The 27,860-nt window shown below is 55.0% G+C and overlaps 1 protein-coding gene across 5 annotated transcripts; it reads left to right on the top strand.

Annotated features, from left to right (window-relative positions):
• Nucleotides 1-289: 289 nt before the first annotated feature.
• VWA5B1 (von Willebrand factor A domain containing 5B1) lies at nucleotides 290-27,860 on the top strand. Of its 5 annotated transcripts, none has more exons than XM_064678679.1 (23): nucleotides 290-402; nucleotides 611-761; nucleotides 5,868-6,038; nucleotides 6,273-6,419; nucleotides 6,774-6,996; nucleotides 7,181-7,323; nucleotides 7,571-7,702; nucleotides 7,943-8,067; nucleotides 11,070-11,246; nucleotides 14,089-14,199; nucleotides 14,682-14,884; nucleotides 16,619-16,733; nucleotides 18,202-18,462; nucleotides 18,714-18,909; nucleotides 19,837-19,991; nucleotides 22,178-22,397; nucleotides 22,541-22,849; nucleotides 23,404-23,541; nucleotides 24,102-24,227; nucleotides 24,720-24,794; nucleotides 25,178-25,247; nucleotides 25,461-25,584; nucleotides 25,804-27,860. In XM_064678679.1, exons 3-23 carry the CDS (start codon nucleotides 5,900-5,902, stop codon nucleotides 26,563-26,565), a joined length of 3,951 nt encoding a protein of 1,316 aa, XP_064534749.1. In that variant the 5' UTR covers nucleotides 290-402; nucleotides 611-761; nucleotides 5,868-5,899; the 3' UTR covers nucleotides 26,566-27,860. The 5 variants fall into 5 exon arrangements, with proteins under 5 accessions (XP_064534749.1, XP_064534747.1, XP_064534751.1 ...); XM_064678677.1 differs by having other exon boundaries at nucleotides 19,837-20,024; XM_064678680.1 differs by having other exon boundaries at nucleotides 292-402; nucleotides 18,277-18,462; nucleotides 19,837-20,024.

Here is a 27,860-nt window from a genome sequence, read left to right as displayed (position 1 = left end):
TCTCACCCGGGGGAGGCAAATCATGGGGGTGGGCAAAAGGCTTTCGCAGCTCCCTTTCTCCACCAGCCTGCCCAGCTCGGGGGCATCTCTTCCACCCAGGTGGGCTTCGTCCCTCACCCCTTCCCTCCCCGGGCGCAGGAGGGGAGCGAGGGGAGGGGAAGCCGGCGGGGTGTTTAGGGGGATTGTCATGGTTACCTCCCTGGCAAAACAAATGGCTCCACTGGATGATGATGATGATGATGATGATGATGATAGTGGTCACTCAGACAGCTCCAGACAGTGTGGGGTGGCCGGGGGGGGGGGGCGAGAAAGCCACCCTGGGGAGCCAGAACCGCCCCCTGGGGGAGCCAGACACCCTCTCGGCTCCTCGCCGCCGGGGCACATGTTGCTGCAGCCCGTTCGGTAAGACCCTTCCTCCCCCACTCCAGACCCGCCCTGGACCCCCCTGGTCCCCCCAGCCCCGCTACCCGGTGGGGAGGGTCCGGGGGGGGTGATGCCACCGGTTGCCGAGGTGGCTGGTGGTGCAGCGCTCCCCCACCCCAAGCCCCGGCGCTCCCTCCTCTCCCTCCCTTTTCCTCTCTCCTCATCTCCCTCACTCCCTGTCTTCCAGAGACAAAAGCGCTCCGCAGCCGTGCCTGTCGCCTTCAGGATTCCTCCTGTCCCTCCTGCCCCCCCAGCCCGGCCGCAGAGGGGCTGGAAGAGTGGGTGAAGTTGCTCCAACCCCCCCATTCCCTTCCTCCTCCTCCTCTCTCCCAGGAAAGGTAAGAAAAGCAGTGGCTACTCTCCGTTTGCTCCTGCACCTTTTTAGATCGGCAGGGGTGGGTGTGAGGTGCGTGTGTGTGTCTGTGTGTGTGTGTGTGTCACTTCCCAAGGCTGTGCACGATCCCAGCACAAAGCAGCTCACTGAAGAGATCCCTGTCATAATATTTCTGCAGGCACAAGCCCACACTTTGAAAGCTGCTGCTTCCCAGCCTTGCCTTTTCCCAGCTGGATAGTGAGTCCCAGAGCATCCCATCCCTCCCCAAAATTCTGCAGGCATTAGTAGTGACTGTCTCCATCTCCCTGCAGGCAGAGGGCAGGGATGGATGGGGGGGGTGATGCTGTGGGTGACAGGCTCTTGCTCTCCTGGGCAGCCAGGTGGGATATCCTGGCTGTGGACACAGTTTGGGGAAGGAGGACTGACCTTGGCAGGGTGAGGGGGGCTGATCTCAACAGTAAGGGTCAAAGCAGCAAGACCTGGCTTGTATCAGGGCAGAGATGGATGGGGAAGGGCTGTGCTGCTCCTGAGGGCCCTACGTGTCTCCTTGGATCCAGACGCATTCCAGTTATGGAGTTTGGCAATTTTAGCCCAGCAGAGGGTTGTCTGGGCTAACAACATATCTGTGGTTCAGCTCAGAGATTTTCCCCCAGCTGCAAACCTGGCAAGGCAGAGGTTATCTAAACCCTGTGTCAGAAATGAGTGATTGACAGCTCTAGAAAGGGGCTTGGGACGTGAATCCACATCCTTGAGACCCAGCTCTGGGGCCAGGCTGGTGGCCCAAGACATCTGCCAGGGGTATGACTGGCAGATCCCAAAATCCGTCTCTGCGAGGGCTGTCAGTCACGTTCCAACCTGGCACTGCATCACCCTGGGAACGAGGACCTGGCTGCTTTCACTGGGTGCTGCTCCCCAACCTTCCCCCAGTCTCCATATCCAAGGCCTCGGGGTGCCCTTGGGGACACCCCAAAGGGATGTGTGTCTCTGCCCAGCAACCTTTGTCACCCCTGTGGCAGTGGGGGGCCATATTGTCACCCTTCCAGGGCCTGCACTGGAGGTTTTTCTGCTTTCCCCATCAGGTGTGATACCCCGCTTGCAGTTTGAGGTTTGGGGAGACTGGAGGTGGGAGAAAAACTCCTGTAGCTTTTCCTGGGAAGTTCCCACAGGTCTGCCATTGGATCCCTAGCTCTTCCAGACAGGAGAGTGCTGTGTATGCTTTGAAAACACCATTTGTCCTGGTGCTTCCTAGAGATGTTTTGGGGGTTGATCCCAGCTCCCTGGCCAGGTTTGAGCCTCCTGCTTTGGGGGAAAGCAGCTGGAGGGGTCCTGTATATCTTAGTCGTGACCTGCAGAGGATGTGGGTCAGGTAGGTAAAGTCAGGGGTCCCTCAGCAGCATGCCCACATCTTCTCCCTGAGCCCTGCTGTCCTTGAAAACCAGGGGAAATTCCCAAGTGTGACTCTACTTAAAAGCCCTGAAAGTTTGGGAAGTGCAGGGCTTCTCCTGTCTCGGGATTGCAAACAGGGGGGAATTCCCTTCCCCGTGGGGATTGCCCAGGGATGCTGGTGGAGGGTTGTGGTGCAACAGGCACCTTGTCACCACCCTTGTCCGGATCTGTCCACCTGTAAATCTCCACAGGGCACTCCGGGTGTTGCCATCCTGGCCAGCCACTGGATGTCAGTGTTGCTTGAGACAGAAGAAGAGGAAGGAATATTTTACCCGGCTGGAGGAAACCAGGCACCCGCTGAGCAGTGGGGATGTGCCCCAGGTCTGGCTCGGACCTGGAGATGTGATCTCCAAGGCAACCCCGTTTGGGGCCGGTCAGGGGTTGGGGCAGGGCGGGGCAGCGAGTCAGCAACCCAAAAGTGCATCTGTCGCGACGTGTGGCACCGGGGCTGGGCTTCACATGGCTCTTCATGTCTTGGGGGGCTAAAGCAGCCGGGGCTGCCCCTGGACATCTGCCCTTCAGGCAGCAGGGCTAGGTGTGGCTGTGTTGGCTTTTATTCCAGCTCCCGGTTTGGCTCTCCCTGTCCCGTTGTCAGCTGTAGGTGCCACAGCCCCCGTGGTGTGGCACTGCTGGGACCCCAACGCATGGCTGGGAGTCAGGTCCTGCCCGAAGCCAGGCTGTGTGCTCACAGTTTGCTCTGTTTTTCTATTCAATACATGAAAATGCACCTCAGAGGAGCATTATTCTGCCTCTGTCTTTACTCCACGCGCTCAGACAGATTTTTTTTGAGGGCACATCAGTGCTCAGAGACACAGGCAGACACCCAGGGCAGCTCTGAGCAGCGCTCCAGGCATCGCCCCCCCTTTTTCAGGCACGTGAACGCATTTGCCAACCCAATCCTTTAAAATTCAGCCCCAGCCTCGCCCTGCTGGGACAGGCACCTGCAGCCATGTGGAGGGGCTGGAGCCCGTGCTCCAGATCCCAGCCCTGCGCACTCTGCACGTCAGCGGGACCGTCCGCAGACGTCGGAGCAGCATCAGCACCTTCCCCGTCAGGCGGGCACGGGAATTGGCCGAGGGAATTGCCTGGAGTGGGGGGAGCACGTTAGTTACTGCGTCGCTCCCTCCTCCGTGGCCAGGAAGAGCAGTGGATTGTCATGGAAAGAGTGTTTACAAAGGAAGGAAGGGGGAAAAAAAAGGGAAACGCAGTAGCATCCCGGCGGTGTGCCAGGTCTGGAGCGTGGGACAATGTCTGTCCCCAGCTGATGAGATTACAGGTGTGGGGTATTCGGGGGGGATGAAGGTATTTACCAGTGGTTTCCCTTTTTCCCCGGGATGCCAGACGCTGTGTGAGGCCGTGGGTTGGGAGCAGGTCGGTGGGATGGCCCCGTGCCTGCCCCAGGGCACGTTTGGTGGCAGTGAGAGGGCACCCTGAGGACTGGGGGGGTGCAAGGATACCCTGTGCTGCCGTGATGCTGGTGGTAATTTTTGGGATGCAGCGTCCTGCCAGCTGAGTACTGAAGGTGCAGCCCTGGGACCTGGATGGAGACCGAGCTCGGGTCCTGGAGTGGCAAAGGCAGGATGGGGAGCAGCTGGGGGGCTGGTGATGGGCTCCTGGGGGAAACAGGAGAGAGATGCCAGCTCTCCCACCGCTCTCCCCCACTCCAGCCTCCCCACTCTCCTTTTCCATGCTGCAGTCACTTGATGGCGTTGGTGACACGATGTGTGCAGAGCAGCCCCATGGCTGTGCTGGCCGCATCCCCATCCACAGGGTTTTGGCTGGGAAGAGCCCCCCAAACCCTCCCTGTCCTTGTAGGGCTGGTTTTTTTGGCTGGCACAGCAGGCAGGGCTAATTGCAGGCTCTTCTGGACCCCTGGGATCTGTGGGAAAGGTGGAACTCTTCTGGCTGGCTTTATACAGGACATGGCACAGGGCTCTGCATCCCACCAAAGGTCCCTTAGTGCTTGTCCTGGCCCAGGTGATGCAGAAATCCCTGCTGGCAGAGTGGTTCCCATGGGAGCCATGTCCCCAGTCTCCCTCAGGTGAGGGGCTTGGATCTCAACCATAGCTCTGCCCTAAGTCTCTGCAGCCAAGGGAGCTTCTGAGCTAAAATCACAGCCTCCTGGAGCCCAAATTCACGCCTCAGGCAGCCCATAATGAATTCTTGTTGTGCCAAGCTGACAGAGAGCATCTTCACCTTGTTATTTCCTCCTTTCTTTCTTCCCTAAGGCAAAGTAATCCCCCCCCCCTTCCTTAAGTGCCCCACCTGGCATTTAATCACTTCCCGATGTCCTGCTGGCCTCTGCCATGTCCTGCAGAGAGGGGACCCTGTAGCAGGTGGAGCCTTGACAGCTCCTGACTTTCCAACATCCCTGTTGGCACGGCTTGGAGCACCCCGGTGTGGAATGGGCTCCCCTGGCTCAGGCAGGGCTCCTGTGTTGGAACAGCCGAGCTGGACGTGCTCCTGCATCTCCTCATGCACCCCATGGATGCATCCCCTGGCCTCCCCTGGGCAGCCCCCGGCGTGAGCAGCACTTGAGGCAGCAGGAGGGGAGGATTAAATCGGGAATGGCAGAGGTTGTTGGCTGGGATTCAGAGGCGTGCCTTGGGATTACTGCCCTCCATCACCATCCTTGCTGCTGTTTTCTTTGCTCGGTTTCCCTGGCTGCTCTCCCCCATCCCAGCCAGCCCTTCTTGCTCTCCCTACCTCTCTCCCTTTTTCCTCTCTTAACGCCGTTTTCCTGCCCGAGTGCTCGTGGGGCTCGTGGCCTTGATGTCTGCTGCTCACGTCTTCCGTGGCATTTGCATATAAAGGTGGTTTTTAATAACGCAGGACTGGTAGGAAATGAGAAACTGATGTATTTCAGTGCTTCTGGCTCCTCCTGGGCCTTGTAAATCACTGCACAAAGCACTGCAGAGCCAGCCGGGGAGAACTGCTGCCTAGCAACTTCTCCCGATGCCCCGGGGGAGCGGGATGTGGCCCTGAAAGCCACCTGAAAGGTCTCCTTTAAAACCCTCGGGCTTGGAGGAGAGGAGCTGGAACAGAGGAAAACCTGCTCGGGGAAAAGAGTTGGAATGTAATTGGCAGAAGGAGCCACTTTGCATCTGAATGTCTCGGCTGAGCACAGCGTGGGATGAGTCAGCCTGTGCAGGAAGGATCTGTGGATGCGGGGCAGCACCTCCCCGAAATGCAGCGAGGATGAGGATGCCTGACTCTGCCTGCCTGCTCTTCCTTCCCACGGGATAAAGGAAAACTCTCAGGATCTTAGCCTTATCCTGGAGAAAGTTGTCATTTTGGATGGATAATGAGGAGCACGAGGGATAAAAAAAGGATGGTAATCTGTTCTGCCCAGACTCCAGCAGTGTGAGAGCTGGGGAGATACACGAGTGTGGATCTCTGGAGCCACTTGTCTCCAGCCAGGCAGGTTTGATCCCTTGTGCCAGCAGGGATATGGGAAATGGGTTTGCCATGTGTGTTCCCACCAAGTCTTGCTCTGTCCCCATCCCCTTAGTGGAGCCACCAAGCCCAGGTCTCGTCCCCTCCGGTGTCACTCACCTTTCTGTCCTCAGAATTGCTAAAAAAACCACATGAGGTGACAGTGGCACACAAACATTTTGGGCACTTGGTGCTTCTCATTCACTCTCACCTTTCCACCTCTCTCCAGCTCCCCACCATCACCATCAGACCCTCAGGAAGATGCCAGGGCTGATTAACCGGGCGACCCTCTCCCCGCTGCCCCTCACCAGGTCGGAGGTGACATCCTGTGTCAGCGGCTACGCCTTCGGGATGACAGCCCTGCTCACCTACCACAACCCAGACCCCCAGGCTTTGGAAGGCAAGTTTCAAGGAGTAAAGCTCGGGAAGGGAACTTTAGAGCCAGGCATGTAGCAGTGGTGGGTCTCTGTGCATGCCTTAAACCTTCAGATGCTGGTGGGAAGAGCAACCAAGTGTATTATGTCCGAGACTGCGATTTTTTAGGTGTGAAAAATCCCTGGCAAGTGCCAAGAGGGTGCTGGCTGGTGGGTCCAGGGAAGCAGCTGGTGCTGCTAAAGCCCCTCCTGGCTGGCAGGTCTCTTTGTGTTCCCCTTGGATGAGGGCACGGCCGTCGTGGGCTTCGAGGCGGCCGTGTCCCGGCGCGTGGTGACGGTGCAGATCAAAGACAAAGCCAAGATAGATGACACCTACTTGGACAGCTGCAGCCTCCCCAGTGGAAGAGGTGAGGAGGTGGAGGGTGTTTTAGGGAATGTGGGGGAGAAAAGGATGGCAAGAGGAATGGGGAGGTGGTGGCAGGGGGCGGCTGGCTGGCATATGCCGTGGCATCGAGGGGGCTCCTTGTGAAAGGCTGAGTTGTTGTGGTGCTTGTGTCCCTGCCAGAAATGTCAGTCTTATCTGTTTTGGAAAGCACTGCTGCTTCTGGGCAGCCAAAGGAGTGATGCAGAAGGCTGGAGCTCTTTAGACAATGCTGATGTGTGCAGTGGGGGCTGCTTCGGGTGTTTGATCCAGAGATGGGGGGACTGTTTTCCACTGTTGTGTCACCATGTCCTCCTGGTGTGGTCCTGTCTCTGTGCAGGAAGGATCCTGATGGATGAGGACCTGGAGAGGATTGTTTTTGTGGCTAACCTGGGCATGATTCCTCCCCTGGAAAGCATCTCCATCTTCATCAGCACCTCCTCTGAGCTGCAGACTACGCCCAGTGGGGCTGTGAGGGTCCTTCTGCCAGCTGTGTGTGTCCCCAGGGTCCCCCAGCCCAGCCTGGAGAATTCCAGCAGCCCTTCCAGCCACCAGCTCCAAACGTACGGAAAACCAGGGGTGGGCTCTGGCTGGGACTGATCCAGGGGGATGCAGGTCTGGCCAAGGAGGACTTTGTTGTCACTCTGGGAGGCTGGAGAGCTGCTGCAAGCTCTTCCTCTGGCAAACCTCTATCCTGGGGGGATAGAACTCGTTCATAGGGTTTATTTGGGCTCATCTCACTGGCAGGGACAAGCAGCACTGTGGATCAGGGAGCCCGGATCAAGGGAGCAGGTTCTGCCTGGCTCAGCTGCTGGAGAGTGAGGCCACCAACCCCTTTGAGTACGAGTTCAGCTTCCACCTGGAGATTCGGGGGCCGTGCCTGCTGGCAGGTAGGAACACCAGTGCCATCCTGCTGCACTGGGATGGTCTATCCCCTCCTCAAGGCAACATCCACACTCTTCCTCCTTCACTGCCCCTCAGTGCGGGATCTATTTTGACAAGTTAGCTCTGCTGAGGTGGATTTACCAGCACAGGGCTGATGCCAACACGGGTTCCTGTCCTCTACCGCCCTGTCATCTCTTCTCCCTGGTCTTCCCAACCCTCAAACCCCAACGGCACCTTGGTTTTCCTGGGCAGGCGTCGAGAGCCCCACCCATGAGATCCGAGCGGACGCCGACCCCTCGGCTCGCTCCGCCAAGAGCATCGTGATCACCCTGGCCAACAAACACACCTTCGACAGGCCCGTGGAGATCCTCATCCATCCCAGCGGTAGGTGGGCTCTGCCTCCTCCCTGCTGGTCTTGCCCCTTCCTGGGATCCTCGTCTGTGGCTCTGGGCACAGCTGGATCAGCGCTGGTTTTGTGAATATTGTCAGGGTCAGGCTTCCTTAGGAGGTAATTCCAGAGTCTCTCAAGGTATTCAGTGCTCCCCAAGCTCAAAGATATTCCTGTTTTCCCAGGCTGCAAAGTTTAGCCAAGGCTATTCTTCACTCAATTCTTTGCATTTCCAGAGCCCCACATGCCTCACATCTTAATGGAAGAAGGCGACATGACACCTGCAGAGTACGAACGACACCTGAAGGGGAAGAATGATTTCATTAAAGGCACTAAGAAAGACCCCAGTGCCGAGAAAAAGGTGAGAAACAAAAGCTGCAGGTGTTAGCTGAGGCTTTCCCTGGACTGGAGCTGAGCTAGCAAATGATTCCTTGTTGCCAGCACCACTTATTATACTGTCCCTTTAAGCTCTGCAAGATCCTCCTTCGGAGAGGGGCTTGTGTGAAGGAAGAGGGGAAAATTCAGCAGTGCTGCTGATAAACTGAGTGTGGAAGGAGCTCTGAGATGGTTATTGTGTGTATAATTAGTGCTAGTCTAGCATAGCATAATTAGAGAGGTGCATTGTGATAGCATTAAGGGTATTATAATTATTGCAATGACACAGAATAAAATATTCTTTTAATTGCTCAGTAAATGTTTACTGTTTCTGGATATCTGTCAGAGAGAAAGAAGTGATTTTGCTTGGAATAATGAGCTGAACTGGAGACAAGGTAGGAGAAACTTCTCTTTGTTCTGCTGAGCAGCAAAGAGAAAAATATCTGCGCTGGGATTTGTGCCTTGTCTTCCAGCAGTTCTGAAGGAATGAGTGACAGCCCAGAACCTCAGCGTGTCTGGGAGCAGCTCAGGGCCCTCTGAGTTTCCAGGGTGGGCGTCTTCCCCTAAGGCACAGGTTGTGCTTGTGTGACCACAGCCCGGGGCTGAAGGTGTCAGTGCCTGTTTTACACACCCCAGAGCTCTCTGTGCACCCAGAGATGCTCATTTCTCCCTGAACTCCTTCTCCATATGCCTGATCCTGGGCCCTGCTTGGCAGAAATCCTGGACCTGCTGCAGGGATGGCTCCCTGAGCTCCTGTGACTTCTTCTGTCACCAGAAACCCGTCAAACTTCCTCTCCTTCCCTTTGCCCTCCACTCCCTCTCCCAGGGCTGGGACTGCGTGTGCTCCTCTAACTGTGTTGAGTGTGGAACGAGATGGAACTCCCACGCTACGCCTTGGATGCTCCCTAATTATTCCTCTGTCTTTAGCACGTCAAATTATCTAAGGGGGGATCATTTCCCTGCAGGAAACCCATCTGTTCCTCAAGAGGGCTGGGAAACAACTGTAGGGAGCAGAGGAAATGCCCAAAATGTCTGGAGTGGATGATGGACTGGAATTGCTGCTCAGAGCAGGACACTGGGCACCTCTCAGCTTAAATTAAATTAGCCCAGAAATTTCAGCAGTAGATGATAATTAATTTTGCTCCTCTGGTTTGTTATGCAAAAGGCTTGGATGCTGTCAGCTGCAGGGTGGTGGGGATGGATGCACACTGGAATCAACTCTCCTCAATATGATCTGATTAGTTTACTGTAATTGGATAATGGGTGGAGGGGAACGAAAGAGAGGTGAGGAGGAGATGTTTTCTTTCTGGTTGACTTGCAGTAGCAGCTCTGAAGCTGTTTTCTGAAGGCTTGCCTGTTAAATTCCCTCCAAAGTCAGTGAGAAATCCCAAAATATGGGCTTAGCCCAAGCACACAAGGATTTTATGTCATGGATCTCCAAGAGCATCAGAGGGAGTGCTGTAGGTAGGTTAGGACCACAATTCAGTCCTTGGACAAAGGCAGCAAGGATCCCCGTGGTCTGAAATGTGATAAACCAGGAATGATGACATATGGCTGCAGGAAAATGAGGATAGAAAAAGCTCTTTGATTTCCCCATGTCTGATTATTTATACTCCAAAGTACGAGAGGACAAGCGAGAGCTGAGGTGGCAGCGAGGTGCTTGTTCCTGTGAGTGAGACCCGTCTTTTCACAGGGTCAGAGCAGCAGCACTGGGGCAGCAGAGCTGAAAGCAGAGCTCTTGCAAGTGTTGATCCACAGGGACTCTTGAGTTAGTGAGTTACATAAAATAAAGGCGGGTCGTTGGGTCGTAGATCGAGGAATATGACTCATGGCCAGGGAAAACAAGCCTGGTTATCTGGGGTCTGATTTACTGCCGGTGAAACCAACGAGAGGAGCAGTCAGAAAGAGGAGAAAACAGGCAAATAAAAAAAGCTGAGGACTGAGCTGTTGTTGTGGAGTGTGTTTCCACCCTCAGACCCAGGGGTGATGTGGGGTGGCCGAGCTCCCTCGAGAGCAGCTGAGGCCGTGAACCCACGACAGCTTGATACACATGTAATAGCACATTATAAACCCATCACAAGGTGTTTTCACCAGTTTAATTTTATCCCATTGTAATGAATACTTGAAATAGAAGGAGGGAAAAATGCAGGGCCATTAGAGCTGTGTGCAGTGCAGAGACAGATCACGTGGGTTCCATTGAACGGTGGCCACAATGACCGGTTTGACTCTCCAAAGCCTTTCAATCCCTACAAAGAAAAGTGATAAAAGAGCTGGGCAGAAAAAGCAGCAAACCAGAGGCAGCAGGAATGAACTGAAGCAGTGAGCACAGCACACCAGCTGCATCTCTTGCTTCATTAGTGAGTGACCATGGAGGAAAAACTCCGGTGTGCCTCGGTGGGATGCAAGGCTGTGCTAATGAACCAGGTTTTCAGGAAGGATCTAATGAAATGTTTGCAGAGTTGGTTTTGCAAGGTGCTGTGTGGGGCCAGGTCTTTTGATTTCTCCTCCAGGTTCTCATCCGAGCGTGCAGCTGCTCTGTAGAATTCCAGAATGGTTTGGGTGGAAAGGGACCTTAAAGACAATCCCATTCCACCCCCACCCCATAGGCAAAGACAACTTCCACCAGACCACATTGCTCCAAGCCCTGTCCAACCTGGCTTTGAACATTTCCAGGGAGGGTGAATGCTTTTGTACGTGCCATGGGCCCTGATTTAGGCTTTCTGCCAGCTGTTGTCCCCTGAGCAATGTGTGACTGAGGAGGCAGGAATTCCATTTACCCACGGAGCAGCTCCCCTGGAGGTATGAACAGAACAACTTCAGTGCACCCTGAGCCTTGGTGTTGTCACCTCTGAGGCCAGAACAAGCAGATTCTGGCCTGCAGAAGGCCACACACTTACATTTTCAGGCACACAGCCCTACTCTGATTCTAGTGCAAGTGAAATGGGGCAGAAAAATCAACCTCTTGATCTTTGTCCTTCTTTCTTGCAGACAGAAATCATCAGGAAGCGGCTGAACAAGGACATCCTCCACCACCCCATCATCATGCTCAACTTCTGCCCTGACTTGAGGACTGTTCAGCCAGGCCTTCAGAATGCCCAAGGCGAGTTTATCTTCCTCATAGACCGGAGCAGGAGCATGAGCAGTGGGAACATCAACCGTGTCAAGGTACCTGCGGGAGGGGAAGCACCTGCATGTCAACAAAGGATGAATTTTAGAGAGCAGTGGGGGTGCTGAGTGCTGAGGAGTGTTCATTATGAGGGGATGGGGGGTAATTATACGCTGTGGCTTTAGTCATCTCAACCATGGGGCTTGTTAGGTACCCGCAGCAAAGCTCGTTCTCCTGTTCTCTTCCTCATCTTCCTATCAGCACATCAAATGCAAAGTTGTTTTATTTCCCTCTCTTGCTGGCATGTTTTGTGCATCCCTTCTCCAGTTCTCCCTGTCTCCAGGAGGGCTTTGGGTGATTTCTGCCTAGGGGACAACCCTCCAGGGTGCTCCAAGGGGAGCGACGTGCTGACCATGGGTTAGGAGATGTTTTGCTGAGGGGCACCTCTTGCACCCCATGAAACATCCCTTTTCCAAACACAAATCAACAGCAGCAGCCTGGTGGAGGGTTATGGGAGATGTGCTGAGACCTCTGGATAAAAAGGGGCCTGGAGAAAGGCTTTGTCAAGATGTTTTGTGGGTCTGAGGTTCCCCTGTCAGATGTGACCCTTCATCCCGCACCAACCCCAGTGCAGGACCGTGCACTTGGTCTGTTGAACCTCATGAGCTTCACACAGACCCACTTCTTGAGCTTGTCCATCTTTTAACACATCTCCTTTCCCATCTGTCTCTGGTTTCCATGGGAACTGCTGGAGGACAGACACCTCCGGCAACAAGGACTGGGATGCTGGGGAGCCTGAGGATGGCTGTGGCAGGTCCCCTGGGATAGGGAGGCTGTTCCCAAAGGGATCAGGATATCTCTGAGTTGCACCCCCTTCCCTCAGGACCTTCAGGAATCTGGGGATCTCTGCCCCATGCCAGATTTTTGCTTTCCAGCTCACAGTATGGCTGGGTTAGGGCACCACAGTCTCTGCAGACTCCATGAAAGCTGGTTTGTCCCATGGGGATGGAGACCCTTGCAGGGACAGACCCCTTCTCTGGGAGGTCCTGAGCTGGGACTTCCATTGCAGAAGTGCTGTAAAAACAGGAAAAAGAAAATATATTTCGTTGGAGATAGTGGAAATTTCAGAGGAGATGCCTCAAGGGAGAAACCCACTGTCCTTCTTTTGAGTCTCCCATCCTTGTTTGTCACTTGCAAACAAAAGTCCCTCGCAGGAAGGGCTCTTCTTAGTGGGTTTGGGTGGGTTTTGCTTGATGGAAACTTCTGCATCATCCTCAGATGGCTGGATGAGTGAGGTGACAGGGCTTGGAGCTGTGCAGCCACAGGGATGCACAAAGGGATGAGATGGGATGGCTCAAGTGGAGCAGGAGGGCATCTGGCCAAGGCAGCTGGGGTGGAAAGTTCAGAGGCTTAAATTCCCTGCAGCCAGTCCCTTTCCCATCCTGATGCAGCCAGGGAGAAGAGCCAGGCTGTGATGGTACATCGAGCTTGCTGGCAAAACTACACTAATAACTGGGAATTGACTTTTCTGGAAGCAAACATCCCTCCTTATTGAGTTGCTGTATAGATATTGAGTGCAACAGGATCAAGATCAATATTTACCATAAGAAGCAATAAATCTTCCTGGTTGCTGAAACAGCAACCAGGCATGGGTTGCCCGCTTTGGGAAGTGCTTCAACAGAAACATTTGGAAATTTGTATTTTTTTCCCTTGTAATTAGTTCCAAGATGGGATGTCAGCGCTGAGATCTGGAAGAGCCAGCATCCCAGGAGCCATCTGGGAGCAGTGGTATAAATACACCCTCGTAGGTTTGAGATAACAGCTTGGATTAAAGCACTCCAGAGCTTGTTAAAGGGCAGCCCTGTTCTTGTATTCCCCTGATTTTCAGTGCTCCAGCTCTGCCCTGCTGAGTCTTGCAGGAGCTGGGAGCTGGGCTGACCTGGCACCACGTCCCTGGTGGTCTCAGGCGGGTTCTCTGTGTACCCTCTGTGGTCACTCGGTCTTTGCCACTGCACAGGCCAACACAAGGTGGCTGCTCCTGCTCATTTGACCTTGGCAGCTCCTCCTGGGACTGGCTCTAGGGTTTCTGCTGCCCTCGGCAGACTGGCAGGAGTCTGCCTTGATCAGCATTTAAAAAGAACCAAGCTGCTCTTGAAGGCTTTGCTTTACATTTTGCTTTAAATAAACATTTTGCTTCAAATTGGCTTCCTCTCCTGACATATAATTGCTCCTCCAAGCTCAAGAGCATCTTGGGCAACTCTTGCCCAGTTGCTGCTCTCAAAAGCTCTGTCCTGGAGTTGTCCATGACCATCACAAATGTCTGTGACAATTCAATTTGCTCTTCCCTTATGTAAAGCCCAGGAATAGGCGTTAGATAACCACCTCTGGTAAAGAAAATAGCTTTAAACTGTTGTCTCCCAGCTATTTTAATTGAAGCCAGCTATGAATACAAGAGAATTGGGGATGGGGGAGGCTTTTCCTTTTGTGTAACTTCGAGCTGTTTGTTTATTTTCTGCAAGTTTGGGCATTGAGATGCGTTGCGTGTCGCACTTCTCAATTTCACACTCTGCTTCTCACCCACCAGCTCGGTGCTGCAGCACCGTGTTGCCAGCACAAATTGAATCCCTTAAAAACAAACACAAAAATTTGTTCAGCTCTTTGTTGGCCTTTTTTTTTTTTCCAAAGACTCCCCATTTTCCTCACCGCTTTGGGTCCCAAATACCACTCAGGGCCTTTAGAAAGAGCAGCGTCCCCGTTGCGGTGCATGGGAAAGAAATAGTTGGTTTTCTGGCAAATGCAGGTGGGAATAAGGTGGGATGGCTCCAGGCAGAGCTTTTACTGGTGAAGCTGTGGCAGCCAGAGAGAGTCCTGGGGTGATGATTGTTTGTTTTCCACCCCCAGGATGCCCTGTTGGTCGTTCTCAAGAGCCTGATGCCAACGTGTCTCTTCAACATCATCGGGTTTGGATCCACCTTTAAGACCCTCTTTCCTGCCAGTCAGGCCTATTGTGAGGTGGGTGAACCCACATTTCACAGAATCACAGACTCACAGACTGGTATAGGTTGGATGGGACCTTAAAGCTCGTCCCATCCCACCCCCTGCCATGGGCAGGGACACCTTCCACCAGCCCAGGTTGCTCCAAGCCCTGTCCAACCTGGTCTTGGACACTTCCAGGGATGGGGCAGCCACAGCTTCTCTGGGCAACCTGTGCCAGGGCCTCCCCACCCTCAAGGGAAGAATTTCTTCCTAATATCTAATCCAAACCTACCCTTCTTCAGCTTAAGGCCATTCCCCCTTGTTCTGTCACTGCATGCCCTTGTAAAAGGTCCCTCTCCAGCTCTCTTGGAGCCTCTTTAGGTACTGGAAGGGGCTCTGAAGTCTCCCCAGAGCCTTGTCTTCCCCAGTCCAACTCCCTCAGCCTGTCTCCACAGCAGAGGTGCTCCTTGGTGCTCGGAGGGAGCTGGTGCTGACAATTCCACTGCTCCTTTGGGCAGGAGAGCCTGGCCCTGGCCTGCAGGAGCATCAGGAGAATCCGTGCTGATATGGGCAGCACCAACATCTTGTCCCCTCTGAAGTGGGTCATCCGTCAGCCCATCCACAGGGGCCACCCCCGACTGCTCTTCCTGCTGACAGACGGGGCCATCAGCAACACGGGGAAGGTTCTGGAGCTGCTGAGGAACCACTCCTGCTCCACCAGGTACAGAGGGATCACCCCTGTGGGGCCAAAATCCCGGCACAGGGAGGGACGTGCTTCTCCTTGGACACAGCCCCATCTCACACACGTCCCCACTTCAGAGGCACAGGCAGGAGAGATTGCTGCTGTGAGCCATGGGAGAACCTCAAAGGGTTTGGAACAGATCCCAGAAGTTCAGATGCTTTTTAAACAATCAAAAGCAGGATAATTGAGCTGACAACTTCACAGCTCTTGTCTGATGCTTCCTGCTAGGAGAGACTGACATGCCAACAATCTTCCTTGCCTTTTTTTGTTTTTAATGTTTTTTTTTTTTAAAGCACATCTGGGGCTGGCCCCAGCTGCTTCCAGGATGGGGCTGTGCAGAATTGAATATGCTGAAAGGGAGCAATGTAAAAAGCAGCTAATTTGTGCCTCGAGCTCCCAGCCTGGCTTCCCAGCCCTGATCACAGGCTGTTCTGGTTTCTCCTCTGCTTCTTTAAGGGACACAAAACGTAAGAAAAATGTAAGAAATCCCCATTCCTCTTCCATCCCTCAGATTTCACAGCTTAGCAGGGAAGCTGCTCTGTGGGTTTTTAGCTACATAGAGGTCTAATTGCTTCCCAGCTGTACAGGGCATCCCATTCCTGGCTCTTACAGAGGCGTGGGATAAATGTGATCAGCGTTAAGAGTGTGGTCTCAGGTGACCCTGGAAGGCAGGATCATGTGCATGGCCCATCTCAAAAGAAGATCAGAGCCTTATCTGAGAGGGGTATGAGGCTGGCCTAGGATTTGCAGCCAGCTGAGGATTAAAAACCCCTAAGAGAAAAGCCCCTCATGTGGATGCAATTTGCTGCTGAAGGTGGTTTCTCTCTCAGTGATCCACTGCCCTGACCAAATGCCATATCCCACCCATCCCCATCCTTCTGGCTTCCTGCCACATCCATCCCCACCAGGCACTGCCATTCCTGCCTGGACTGCAGCTCAACTTCCAGCCTTCAGCCCAAACCGAATCCTGATTCACAGAGGAGCAGTCAGGGGAGCAGCTCCTCCTTCCTTGAGAAAACGTTTATTGTAATCGTGAGCAGAGACAATTACTGGATCTTTAGTGCTATTGACCACAGGCAGCAGGGAAAAGAGGTGAACTGGCAGCAAAGCAGCTTGTTTGTGTTTGCAGAGGAGGGCAGGGCTCGGGGTCCTGCTGGGAAGCCCCTGAGTGTCACTGCTGAAGGCTGGTCTTTGGGGAAGGGGTTTGGGGTCTGCTGAGAGGAGGGGGCTGGTGGTTCATAGAATCCCAGAATGGTTTTGGTGGGAAAGGACCTTAAACCTCATCTCCTTCCACTCCCTGCCATGGGCAGGGACACCTTCCACCAGACCAGGTTGCTCCAAGCCCTGTCCAACCTGGCCTTGGACACTTCCAGGGATGGGGCAGTCACAGCTTTACCACCCTCACAGGGAAGAATTCCTTCCCAATATCCCATCTAACCCTGCCCTCTGTCAGTTTGAAGCCATTCCCCCTTTTCTGGTCACTCCAGGCCCTCATCCAAAGTCCCTCTGCAGCTCTTTTGGAGTTCCTTTAGGCACTGGAAGGTTTCTCACCCTCCTGCCAGCCACCTCTACGAGGAGCTGCTTTGATTTCCTCTGGCCATGGTAGTGGGATAAAGCCGGGAGGATCTTCTGCCTGCAGGGAGTGGATGAGCTGCGTGGGGCTGGGGGAAGTGACTTGTCCCCTGGATTTTGATTCTCCCTCTCCCTTTGCAGGTGCTACAGCTTCGGCATCGGGCCAAACGCCTGCAGGAGGCTGGTCCGGGGTCTGGCTGCCGTGTCCAGGGGCACTGCCGAGTTCCTGGCGGAGGGAGAGAGGCTGCAGCCCAAGGTACAGCCCCTCACTCCCCAGGGACCGCCCCAGGAGGCTCTAACGATGCTCTGGTTCAGCGAGGGGGGAGGCCACGGCTCCCAGCGGGTTTATTCCCCATCCCTGGTGCTGCCTTTCCACCTCCCCCCCCCGGCAGCAGGTGGGCGAGGCGGGAGGGGATGAAGGAGCATCTCCATCTCCGGCTGTCGGAGGGAGTGGGAGGGTGTGTTTACCCTCTGCGTGGGGCTGGGGAAACGCGATAGCCGCGATACAGCAGCTCTGGCTTCAAAGGCAGCTGCTGCGAGGGCAGAGGGACCGGCATCAGAGCAGCCAATTAGTTTTGAAGTCAGGCTCAGCCCTGGCTTTGCTCGGGCGAGAAGGAGCCGGGGTTTGAGGGAGAGGAATGCGCTGCGATAGCTTTGCACATTAAGCCGGCTTTAAAGCCTGCTCGTTTCCACTCCCCCCGTGAAGAGTAAACCCGTGTGCCTCGAATTCAGCTCTGTCCCCTGGTGAAAGCACAGTGCCCAGCTTGTCACCCGCTGCATGACTAGACCCAGAGGGAATTGGGTCTTTAGCTCCTAAATATCTCTAAAAAGCCAGCTCCTGCCTTCTTGATTTGAAAATGAGGAGTTCAGCAACCCCCACGTCTGCAGGAACCTGGAGCACACAAAAAGCTCTGTAAGACAGAATGGCATCAACATTTCTGATGTAAATTAAAAGCAAAGACAGTGAAGAGAGAGGGTTTTTATCGAGCTATTAATAAGAGCTTTGCAGGCTGTGCAGCTCTGTGCCTTCAGCAGTCTGAGGCATCAATTAATGGCCTTATAAAGCACAGCCTGGTGTGTCTTCCCAAGCCTGTGAAAAAAAACAAGGAACAACAGGGAATATTGGAGCTGTTCTGCCTCAAAATCCGGTGCTCACTTCCCCTGGCGTGCAGAGAAGCTCCTGTGGATGGCTCCCTGATAGGTTTGTCCATGAGCTACTCACGGATGTTGGTCTTCTCCACATGTATGATTGGCAGAGCGTTGCTGATCTCTGGCAGTGGCTTGTGCCAGCAAGGAGCTGTTCCAAAAATATTGGTGCTGTCACTCTGTGTGTGAATGTCATGGCTCAGGGCAGGGATGGGGCTTGGACAAGTGAGGATCAACAGCTTTTCCTGGGTGCTGGGTGGGAGCAGGGGATGCTGCAAGATACTTCTGGCCACAAGCTCCCACCTTGCTCTGAGCCAGCAGCACGTGCAGGATGAGCCCCGTGTTCCATCAATACCTACCCCTGGTAAAGAATCATGGAATCACAAAGTCATTTAGATAGGAAAAGACCTGTAGGATCATTGAGTCCAACCATTAACCCAGCACTGCCAAGTGTGGCCATGCCGAGGGGCTGGGGGTGCTGGGAGGGGTATGGAGTAGAGCAAGAGGGATCAGGCTGCCAGGAGAGGGTAGGAATCAGCTGATGGATTTGTTTGAAGAAATCTTCCCCTTCCCTGCAGCACACAGCACGTGCACCATGGCACACACAGCATGCAGCTGCTTGTTTCCCCTCTCCCCTCTGCTCCCTGCCTCAGATGATCAGGTCTCTGAAGAAGGCGATGGCGCCGGTCCTGAGCGACGTGTCCGTGGAGTGGGTCTTCCCCGAGAGCACCAAGGTCTTGGTTTCCCCTGTCAGCACCAGCTGCCTGTTCCCTGGTGACCACTTGGTTGGCTATGGCGTCATCTGTGATACCTCCCTGTACCTCTCCAACCCCAGATCCGTGAGTCCATGGGGCTGTCCCACAAGTGTGGGGCTGCCCTGGAGGTGAGGGGTGTTGGGGTCTGTGTACACGAGTGTCTCAGCTCTGCGCACGGCCAGGAGGTGTTTCCTTCTTCCTGACTCTGTCCTTAAGAGAGGTGGTGGATGAGACTTTGGGGAGCAGTAGTGGATGAGGGTGCTGGTGCCCAGGGGCTGGGATCTGGCTGATGGATGTGCTGGTGGGACCTGTTCCCTCTCTCTGCTTTCCCACAGGACAAGCGGCGGTGTTACAGCACGATGCGCTCCCAGGAGTCGGGCAGCTCTGTCTTCTTTCACTCCCAGGAGGAGGGAGCAGACGTGGACAGCTGGAATCACTCCAGAGAGTCGGAGGGCTCCTGCCCTGCCGAGCGCTCCCCCGACCACCTGGGGGTGGGCAGAGATCCCGGGGGAGAGTCGGACACGGACACGGGTCAGAGTTCCCTCTGTACACGCGTGGGTGTGATGGCCCTGTCTCCCTAATCAAGCTCCTGTCGCTGCTTCCCCGATTTGCTCCCCTGATAAATAAGTGTCTTCAGCTACAAAGAGCCAGAGGAGTTTGCAGGAGGGATGACAGATCTCCTGGGGCTTGAGCGAGTCTGTTTGGTTTGGATGTTTTATCCAAACCTGTCAGGAAATCAAGGGGAGCCCTGGAGAGCTGGATACCCTGGAGATTTTCAAAGCTTTGGCTTTGACCACATAATTATTTACAAGCTTCCCAAGCAGTGTGTGAAGGAGTGCAGTGAGCAAATGGGTAGCTCTGCTAGAGCATCCCTGCACCTGCAAAACATCTTCCCAGTCAGGAGAGGGGGGGAATGGATCCCAAACCCTGTCCCCAGGGTGTCCCCCCTCCCCACCACGGTTTGAGTGGGTGTTTGTGTCAGCAGCATTTGGCATAAAGCAGCTGGGGAAACCTTTGTTACTCACGGGATGTTATTCCCTTATATTTAGAGAGGAGCTGTGCTGTGCATCCCCTCAAACTTGTCAAAAGCAATGAGAAATCATGTCTTTCCAAGGCAAATTTTACTCTTGCTCTGACAGGAGAATGTCTGCACTAATTAAATTTCATTAGTAAACCCTTTGTCTTCTCCAGGGAGGCTTGGGGAAATGCAGTCAGGCTTCTTCTGTCTGAAAACTGCTCAGACGAAACCTCCCCAACCTGCTCTCTCAACATCCACAGGAATTTTGAGTGTTCCCACTTCCTTTTGTGGTTTCATTAAAACTTTGCAGGGCTGAGGGTGGCCCCCTCAGTCCCGGGAGGACCCTGGGGTGGGCCCTCTGCCTCCCACCGTGAGCCAAGGGGGGATGGCACCGGCTGATCCCGCTCTGGAGCAGAGCTGATCCTCTCTCCCACATTCAGGAATGGATGTGAAGGGTTCCTCCAGGAGACGAGCATACAGCACCACCCAAATCGCTGACCACAAGCCTGGCAGGAAGGTGCCCGCGGCCAGTGATCCCAGCACAGCCCTGGTGAAAAACCCCCTTCGGAAAACCCACCTGCAGGACCTGCAGCAGGTCAGCCCCGACCCCTGGCAGGTGGATTTCCAGGTAGGTGATCCCTGGAGAGGGTTTACCTGCAGGTGGAAGCCAGCAAGGAGCAGCAGGAAGCAATCAGAGCCAGGGAAAGGGTGTGGCTCACACTAGTCCTAAGATATAGATAATAGATACAGTTCTGCAGCATATCACAAACACGTGGGAAACGAGCCAAGCAGAGAGCAGAGTGCCATCCTGATATCCCACAGCAGTCCCTCCCCGTGGGAGCCCAGCTTTGCCCTGCTAAATTCCTCTCCCCTCACCCTGAGTGGCCTGTGCTTCACCTTGCTGCTCCTCTGCTCCCTCTTGTCTCCCTGCAATTTGGGATTCAAACTCACTGCAAGGCTGTGGCACTTCTGTGCCTTGCAGGGAAAAGGAACTCGGTGCCAAAACAGATTCCCAGCTGGATCCACAGCCTTGTGCAGCATTAGGGCGAGATGTGGACCTGTGTGATGACACATCTGCTGAACAGGGTTATGTCCCCTGCCCGCAGCAGGGGGAATTTGGGAAGATTTTACAACTCATCTATGGGAAGGGTGATTTCCTCCCATCCTTGGCATCACTGGGATGCTCTGCTCTGCAATCAGCATCTGCAGGGCTGGAAAGACCAGCAGCACTTTAGTTCCCATGGAAACTCAGAGTGAGGGATGTTTGGGGCTTTCTTTTCCCTCATGCTGCGGGTTAGAGATCGTTGGGAGAGGGGTGGGAGGTGAGATCAGGGGGTGAAGGGGGAGCAGGGCCTGTGCTCCACAGGGAGGGATGAGACCTCTGCCTTCCAGCTGCAGCAGGGAGGGTGGTGAACGTGAGCAGTGGTAGGTTTTAGGGGTACCAGTAATCTTCCCTGTACTGGAAAGGTCCACAGAGCATCCTCCTGCTCCTGGGATGCTCAGTGCGAGGGCAGGGATGGAAACGACTCCCCTCTGGAGGGCAGCAAATGGTTAACAGCATCCATCCTGCTCTTCATTAAATGCAGCCTGCTTTTGCTCTCCCTCCTGCTGCCAGGGCTCCCAGCAGCTCTCCCAGCTCCCGGTCCTGCTGCCAGGGCTTGACATTTTCGGGGGTGTGAAGGCAAGCCCTCAGCTCCTCTCCACACGCACCGTGCTGGGAAGGAAAGGTCAGTGCCAGCAATGGGCAGCCTAAACCCCCAGCTCTATTCCCAGCTGGCTTCCTCTGGCTGGGAGGAGAGCTCAGGCAGGAGAAGGAGCAGGTTTTGAATGGAAAGGGTCTGGCAGGGGCTTCTTTGAGCAGTTTGCTTTTAAATATCTCAATATTAGCTTGGTAAGTAGCTCCTGGAGCTGTCAGCCTCCCATTTTTGCTGGTGGACTCATAGAGCACCAAAAATTATGTGGTGATGGAGGTCATGTATCATCCAGAGAAAATATTCTTTCATCCAGCATGGAGGTCCACCACTTTCTACCATCTCTGTCCATCACTGGGGTTGTGCTAGGAAAACAGAGAGTCTGTCAGGTTTAGGGGACCTTCCCACAGCCCTGGGGACAAGAATAAAACCCAGAGCTTGCAGAGGGGAACATCTGTGTGGGATGTGACACCAGAGGTGCTGGAGTGGGGGATTCATGTCTCCTGAAAGTGGAGAAATAGACTCATTAAAAAAAAAAAAAAAAGATAAAAATTCCCTTCTCCCATCCCCTGCTCCTCTCTCCTTTCGTTACTAAGCAACTGGTCCTTGATCTTTCTGTCTCTCTTCTTTCCTTTGGTTCCCAAGTGAAGTCATTAAAATGTCTGGAGGGATGAAAATCATATTTCACCTTCTGCATGTCTGGGGAAGGAGCCCCTGGGGCCAGGGTCCCTTGGGGACGGACACACTGCAGGTCTGATGGAGGGCTCTGGGCACGAATTCCAGCCAAGGGTGGGCAGAGAGGGAAGGACTTGTGTGTGTGCAGGATTGCATCCCATGCTGGGGTCGGGCAGGGAGCAGGTGGGATCAGAAGGGACAGAGCAGGTCCATGCAGGGATCAGGGAGGACAGAGCAGGTCCATGCAGGGATCAGGGAGGACAGAGCAGGTCCATGCAGGGATCAGGGAGGACAGAGCAGGTCCATGCAAGGACCAGGGAGGACAGAGCAGGTCCATCCCAGGGATCAGGGAGGACAGAGCAGGTCCTGCCATCAGCTGCAGCTGATCCAGCCCTAACATCTGCTCTGCTCTCAGCCCTTCCCAGCCAGCCCTCATGGCTCTGCCACCAGGATCCGTGGCACAGGTGCCAGGCGCCCATCCCTGCTCCACCACGGCTGTGTGTCCTTCTGCCACGACACCAACTCCCCGCCAGTGCTGGATGGGCTGCAGCAGACTCCAGGAAGGGGCTTTGAAGCACTTGATGCCAGTGTGAGCCTGCGGTCCTCGTCGGACAGCCGGAGCCCTGGGGAGCCGGGTAACTGGCGGAGCAGGAGGACTGGCGTTGCTCTGAGTGCCACCGGGCGAAAATTAGGGAGGATTAATTACGGTTTCCTGGCGGCGGTGGGGAATTCAGCTCCCGGGGATGTGATTAATGATCTGCCTCTCCCCTCTCCGCAGAGTCTGCCCAGCATCCACCCCTCACGTTCGAGATGGAGACCTCCTCCGAATGGGAGCCACAGGACCTGGACACCAGCGCTGCCTGCGGCTCCCCCAGGACCCTCTGCAAGGCGGTGGTGAAGGGGCTGAGGAACAACGAGCCCGTGCAGTGGGAAGTTCCCTTTGACATCCGCCCTCTCCTCTGGGAGCGGGAGAGCCAGGGGGACGGGGACACAGACCTGTGGAGTGAGACCTTCCACCACCTGGCAGCCAAGTCGGTCATCCGGGACTTCGAGCAGCTGGCCGAGAAGGAGTGTGAAATCGAGCACGGTAACACACTGCTGGCTGCAGGCACACCCTGCCCGGCATCTGGGGGGCTTTCCAGCAGCCTCAGGAATTAAAGCAAGAGCTGGAAGTGGTGAAGTATTAGGGAATGTCTCACACAGCTCCCAAATGATAGCTCCCTCCAGCTGCCTTGTGTTTTTCTCCCGCTTCTGCACATCAGCATGCCTGAGCTTGTGCTCCTTCACACTCCTCAGGAGCGGAGCTCAGTGATCCTTGTGGGTCCCTTCCAACTCAGTATATTCCATGATTCTACGATTCCTCTGCTTCATGCATCAGGTAGCATGGTTATTTTTAAGGAGCTGGGAGGAGGCATCAAACTCTGAGGATCCAGCAGCAGCCACACATCAGTGCCCTGGGCTGCACGTCCCTGGGTCTTGTCAAACTTCTCCTCCATGGAGTGTATCTGGGCATGTAAAATAAGAGCAGAAGAAACATTTTAGGCAGAGTTTAGAGCAGTACAGGGATACAGTCTCTGCTGGGTCTGGGAGCTGGATTCAAGGTGTGGCCTGGACTCTGAGCCTGGTGTCCCTCCCTGGCAGGGTCGGGGCGGCGGTACCAGCTCAACGCTGTCCACACCAGCAAGGCCTGTAATGTCATCAGCAAGTACACGGCGTTTGTGCCAGTGGATCTGAGCACGAGCTCCTACCTGCCCACCCTGGTCCAGTACACCCACACAGGTAACGTGGTGTGAAACGTCCTGGGAGGGAGAGTGTCACTGAGAAACCTGGCTCGGGGTAAACCCTGTGAAGCCACATCTCAGTGCTGCACCAGACTACATACCCTAGGCCATGGCTGAGCTCTTGGTGGTAAGAACCTCTTCCCATGGCCAGGGAAAAGGTCCACTCTTAGGCCTGGATGCCCAAAGATGCCCAGAGAACCACAGAATGGTCTGGTTGGAAAGGACCTTGAAGATCATCAGTCCCACCCCCTGCCATGGGCAGGGACATCTCCCACTGTCCCAGGTTGCTCCAAGCCCTGTCCAACCTGGCCTTGGACACTTCCAGGGATGGGGCAGCCACAGCTTCTCTGGGCAACCTGTGCCAGGGCCTCACCACCCTCACAGGGAGGAATTCCCTCCTAATACCTAATCTAAACCTGCTCTCCATTGGTTTGAAGCCATTCCCCCTTGTCCTGTCACTACAGTTCCTGACCAAACGCATCATCCTGTGGGTTTTGTTGCCATCGTGTGTGTGCCAGTCCCTCTCTAACCCTGGCCATTCCCTTCTCTCGTGCCAAGGGGCAGCATCCAAGCAAGGCAACCAGAGGAGCCTGAGCTCAGGAAACAGAAGGCATCGTGGCCTTTCCCCTGGACGTCCCCAGTCAGCTTGTGGCCAGAATGGAGACAATAGATTTTACAGCACGAGTAAGATTCCCTGGGGTTTTGTCTCCTTCCTGGTGATACAGATCTCAGTGGTTTGGAACATCTCTGGTCTTTTTTAATTCTGCCTTCTTCTTCGGATGCATTGCTCACCAGACACGTGTCTGGCTGGAGCTCATCTCCTCAAATGGGGAAGAAGCTTCAATTTACCCTGAAACCCTGAAATCACAGGTCATGCTGCTGACAGTCCTTGGAAGTTAATTGGCAGCCGTAACAGAGATAACACGGGGGATGAAACGGGTGTAATTAGAGGCAAGGGGATGTGAGACACTTGCTTGTCACCAAATCCTCCACTAATGAAGACGAGTTGGATTGGACCTTGTCTGGCACTGTCAGAGCTGCAGCTGAGTTAACGTGGCCCTGATGAGGCTCATTCCCCCGATGATGCCGCGGGGAGGGAGAGCGGCGGTGCCGGCAGCAGGGGCACGGCAGGGGTTTCAGCTGGGTGGTGTTCCTGATGTGGCTCCTCCATTCCAGATGCCGAGGAGAGCAGCCTGTCCCCCTCCAGCACCCCTCCCTCCTCTGCCTGGGAGCGTTGTCGTCTCCCTGAAGGTAGGAAAAGAGCTGGTGGCACTTGCCAGGGTGCAGCTGCATCAAGTCCTCTTGGGTATCTGGGCTCTTGACCAAATATTTTGCTGAGTTTTGGGGGGTTTTATAAAACTTTACGACCTATTTGGGCTTGTGAACGCAAGACCTGACTCTTTTTGGGGTACAAAGGATGAAACCTGATGCAGCTGTTGGTATAAATCTCCCCCAGGCTCATTTTTAAGAGGTGTGGGAGTTTTATTATCCACACAGGAAAAATGAGGCAAGGGGAGAGGAAGGATTTTGCCAAAGACTCAGCAGATGGACAAGCCTGCCCATGTCCCAGGACACTGTGCTCCCTTTCTCCCTCCTGTAGCATATCATTTACCCCCAGCTCTGTTTCTTCCCAGGGCCACTCCAGAGCGTGTCTGCTTCCTCTGCACAAGCCCAAAAATCCATCGAGAGGCTTTTTGCTGCCAGGTATGGACCAGCTCAACCTTAGCAGGTGCCTTTTACCTCCCTGGGTCTGAAGTGAACACAAGTGAGGGGGAGAGAGAAAGGATGTCCAGGGACAGCAGCCAGAGCTGGGACCCAGCATGATGCCACTGTCTGGGGACCGGGGAGGGCTTTTGGAGGAGAGGGTGGGAATCAGGAGGAGCATGGAGGTTACAGTCACCTTTTTATCCTCCTCAGGCTGACCCTCAATAAAACCAGGCTGCTGGTTCGAGCTGCCAAAGGGTTCATGAGTAAATCTCCAAACAGAGGGAGCAAAGCCAGCTCTGAGGGTGACAATGAGAGCATGAACTACCTTCCCCTGGTGAGCAGCTCCTTCCTGGGTCTTGTTGGGGTTGCGTGGTCATTGCAGGGGAGCAGAGGGAGGATGCCCCCGCATCTTTCCTCTTGCTGTCTCTGACAACCACGTCCAGTGGTCTGCTCAAAGACAGAGAACTGCTCCACCCATCCACACCTTTTCCCTGAACTTCCCACAAGTGGTTGGTGCCTCAGAGCTTCCCTGTGTGCCCACCATCCCTTGCAGGTGTCCCTGCAGCTGGCCTGTGGTGCCTTTCTCCTGAACTCGGCCTTCTGCAGTGCCGTCAACATCCCCATGGAGAAGCTGAAGTGGACGTCGCCCTTCGCCTGCCACCGCCTGTCCCTCAGCCCCTCCAGCTCCTACAACACCAAGAAAACCAGTCCCTCCATGGAGCACAAAAGCTTTGGCTCCAGCCAGCAGCTCCTGGGCCCCGATGGGCACGGGGAGAGTCCCACCAGCAGAGACACCGCTCGGGGGGTGGTGCTGGAAGGCCCCGGCAGCCACACGGAGGACAGCGGGCGCCTCCGGCACTCCTCGGGCAGCGCGGTGGAGAACATCTCCAGAGCCCTGGCAGCCGAGAAGGAACTGTCCCCCCCGGCCATCACCGTCCGCCGCTTCTCCTCCCCGGAGAGCGCGCTGGGCTCGGCCGAGTGGGAAGCCGACAGCGGCCGGGGCTCGGAGACAGATGGCTCCGAGGTGCAGGCACTGCTCCTCCACGTGGAGCTGCAGCAGCAGACGGAGCCCGAGGGGATGCTCTGGGCCACGGCGGTGGCCCTGGCCTGGCTGGAGCACAGCTCAGCTTCCTACTTCATCGAGTGGGAGCTGGTGGCTGCCAAAGCCAGCCTGTGGCTGAGCGGGCAGGACTTCCCGGAGGGGTCCAGCCTGGCCACAGTGAAAGCTGCAGCCCAGCAGCTCTTTGTGCTCCTCCGGCACTGGGATGAAAACCTGGAGTTCAACCTGCTGTGCTACAACCCAGGCAGTGTGTAGAGAGGGTGAGGAGGGAGGCTTGGGTGGATTACTGAGGGTGCAGGAGCAGGGACCAATCCTTAAGGAAACACCTCCAAGCCTTCAAGGAGCTCCTCTGCTGCAGGGCTGTGTGTGTTTATTAGAGCAAACCCTGTGAATGGAGCAGTCCAGGCTCCATCCTGCACTCAGCCTGGGAGGGAACCTTCAGCTGCTCTTGCTATTTATTTTCAGCTGGAGCAGCACTTCCAGCTACAGCAGTTTCCTCTGATCCTGGTTCCTTCTGGTTCCCAGAGCAGATCTTGCTGCCTACTCCACTTGCCCTGTCTGTGCTTGGCTGCCTCTTCCCAGTCCCAAATTGCTGCCAAGCCCCTGCTGCAGCCCCCCAGCCCTGAGTCCCTGCTCTCCTGAGGCTCCTGACTGGCTCCTGCCATCTCAGATGGCTTCCAGGGAAGATTAACATCTGACAACATGCTCATCACATGGATCAAAGGGAATCTGGGCTGGGAATGACCATCTGAACAGCAGCCCTGCTGACACAGCCAGGAGAATCAAGCCCAGCCATGCACCAACAAGCTGAGCCAGTTGGAGACTGGGACCAAACCCCATCCCATCCACACGGTGCTGGGCTCCCTCAGCCCCCCTGCAATCCCAGAGGGAGTTTGTGAGACCCCTTGCAGCCAATGTGTGCCTTCAAAGCTTCACAGGCAGAGCAGGGGCACCTGGGATTGAAGGATCAAGTGCCTATGGAGGGAATCACACGTCTCTGTCTCTGGCATGGCTGTGATGCCCGTGGAGCCCATCCAAAACCTGCTGCCTTTCACTCCTTTCCTTGGCATGGAGCAGCCTTGCCATGTCCCACCAGGCTTCTGTCTTGTGTCTGCATGTCTGGGGAGCAGATGGGAGGGACAGTGGGGACCCCGAGCACCCCTCTGGTCTCTGCACTTGGCGTCACCTCTCTGGGGTCCCCAGGAGCTTCCCTCTGGTCTCTGCTCTCAGTGTCAGCTCTCCAGGGTCTCCAGGCAGATCCCTCCAGTCTCTGCTCTGGTGTCACCTCTCCTGGGTGAACAAACTCTCTGGTCTCTGCTGTGGTGTCACCTCTCCGGGGTCCCAGGGAGGATCCCTCTGGTCTCTGTTCTCAGTGTCAGCTCTTCAGGGTCCTCAGGAGGATCCCTCCAGTCTCTGCTCTGGTGTCACCTCTCCAGGTCCCCAGCTGGTGATGCTCAATGGTGCTGCAGGTTTGCTGGCCAGGTGCCTCAGCACAGTCGTGTTCTCTGTTGCAGAAGTGTTGTTGTCCCAGTAAATCACAGCCTGCTTGA

Source organism: Pseudopipra pipra, chromosome 22 (genome assembly GCF_036250125.1).
Source record: "Pseudopipra pipra isolate bDixPip1 chromosome 22, bDixPip1.hap1, whole genome shotgun sequence".
In the NCBI taxonomy this organism is placed as follows: domain Eukaryota; kingdom Metazoa; phylum Chordata; class Aves; order Passeriformes; family Pipridae; genus Pseudopipra; species Pseudopipra pipra.
Note: the sequence above shows the minus strand (reverse complement) of the source record. Positions and strands in the feature narration are given on the sequence as shown.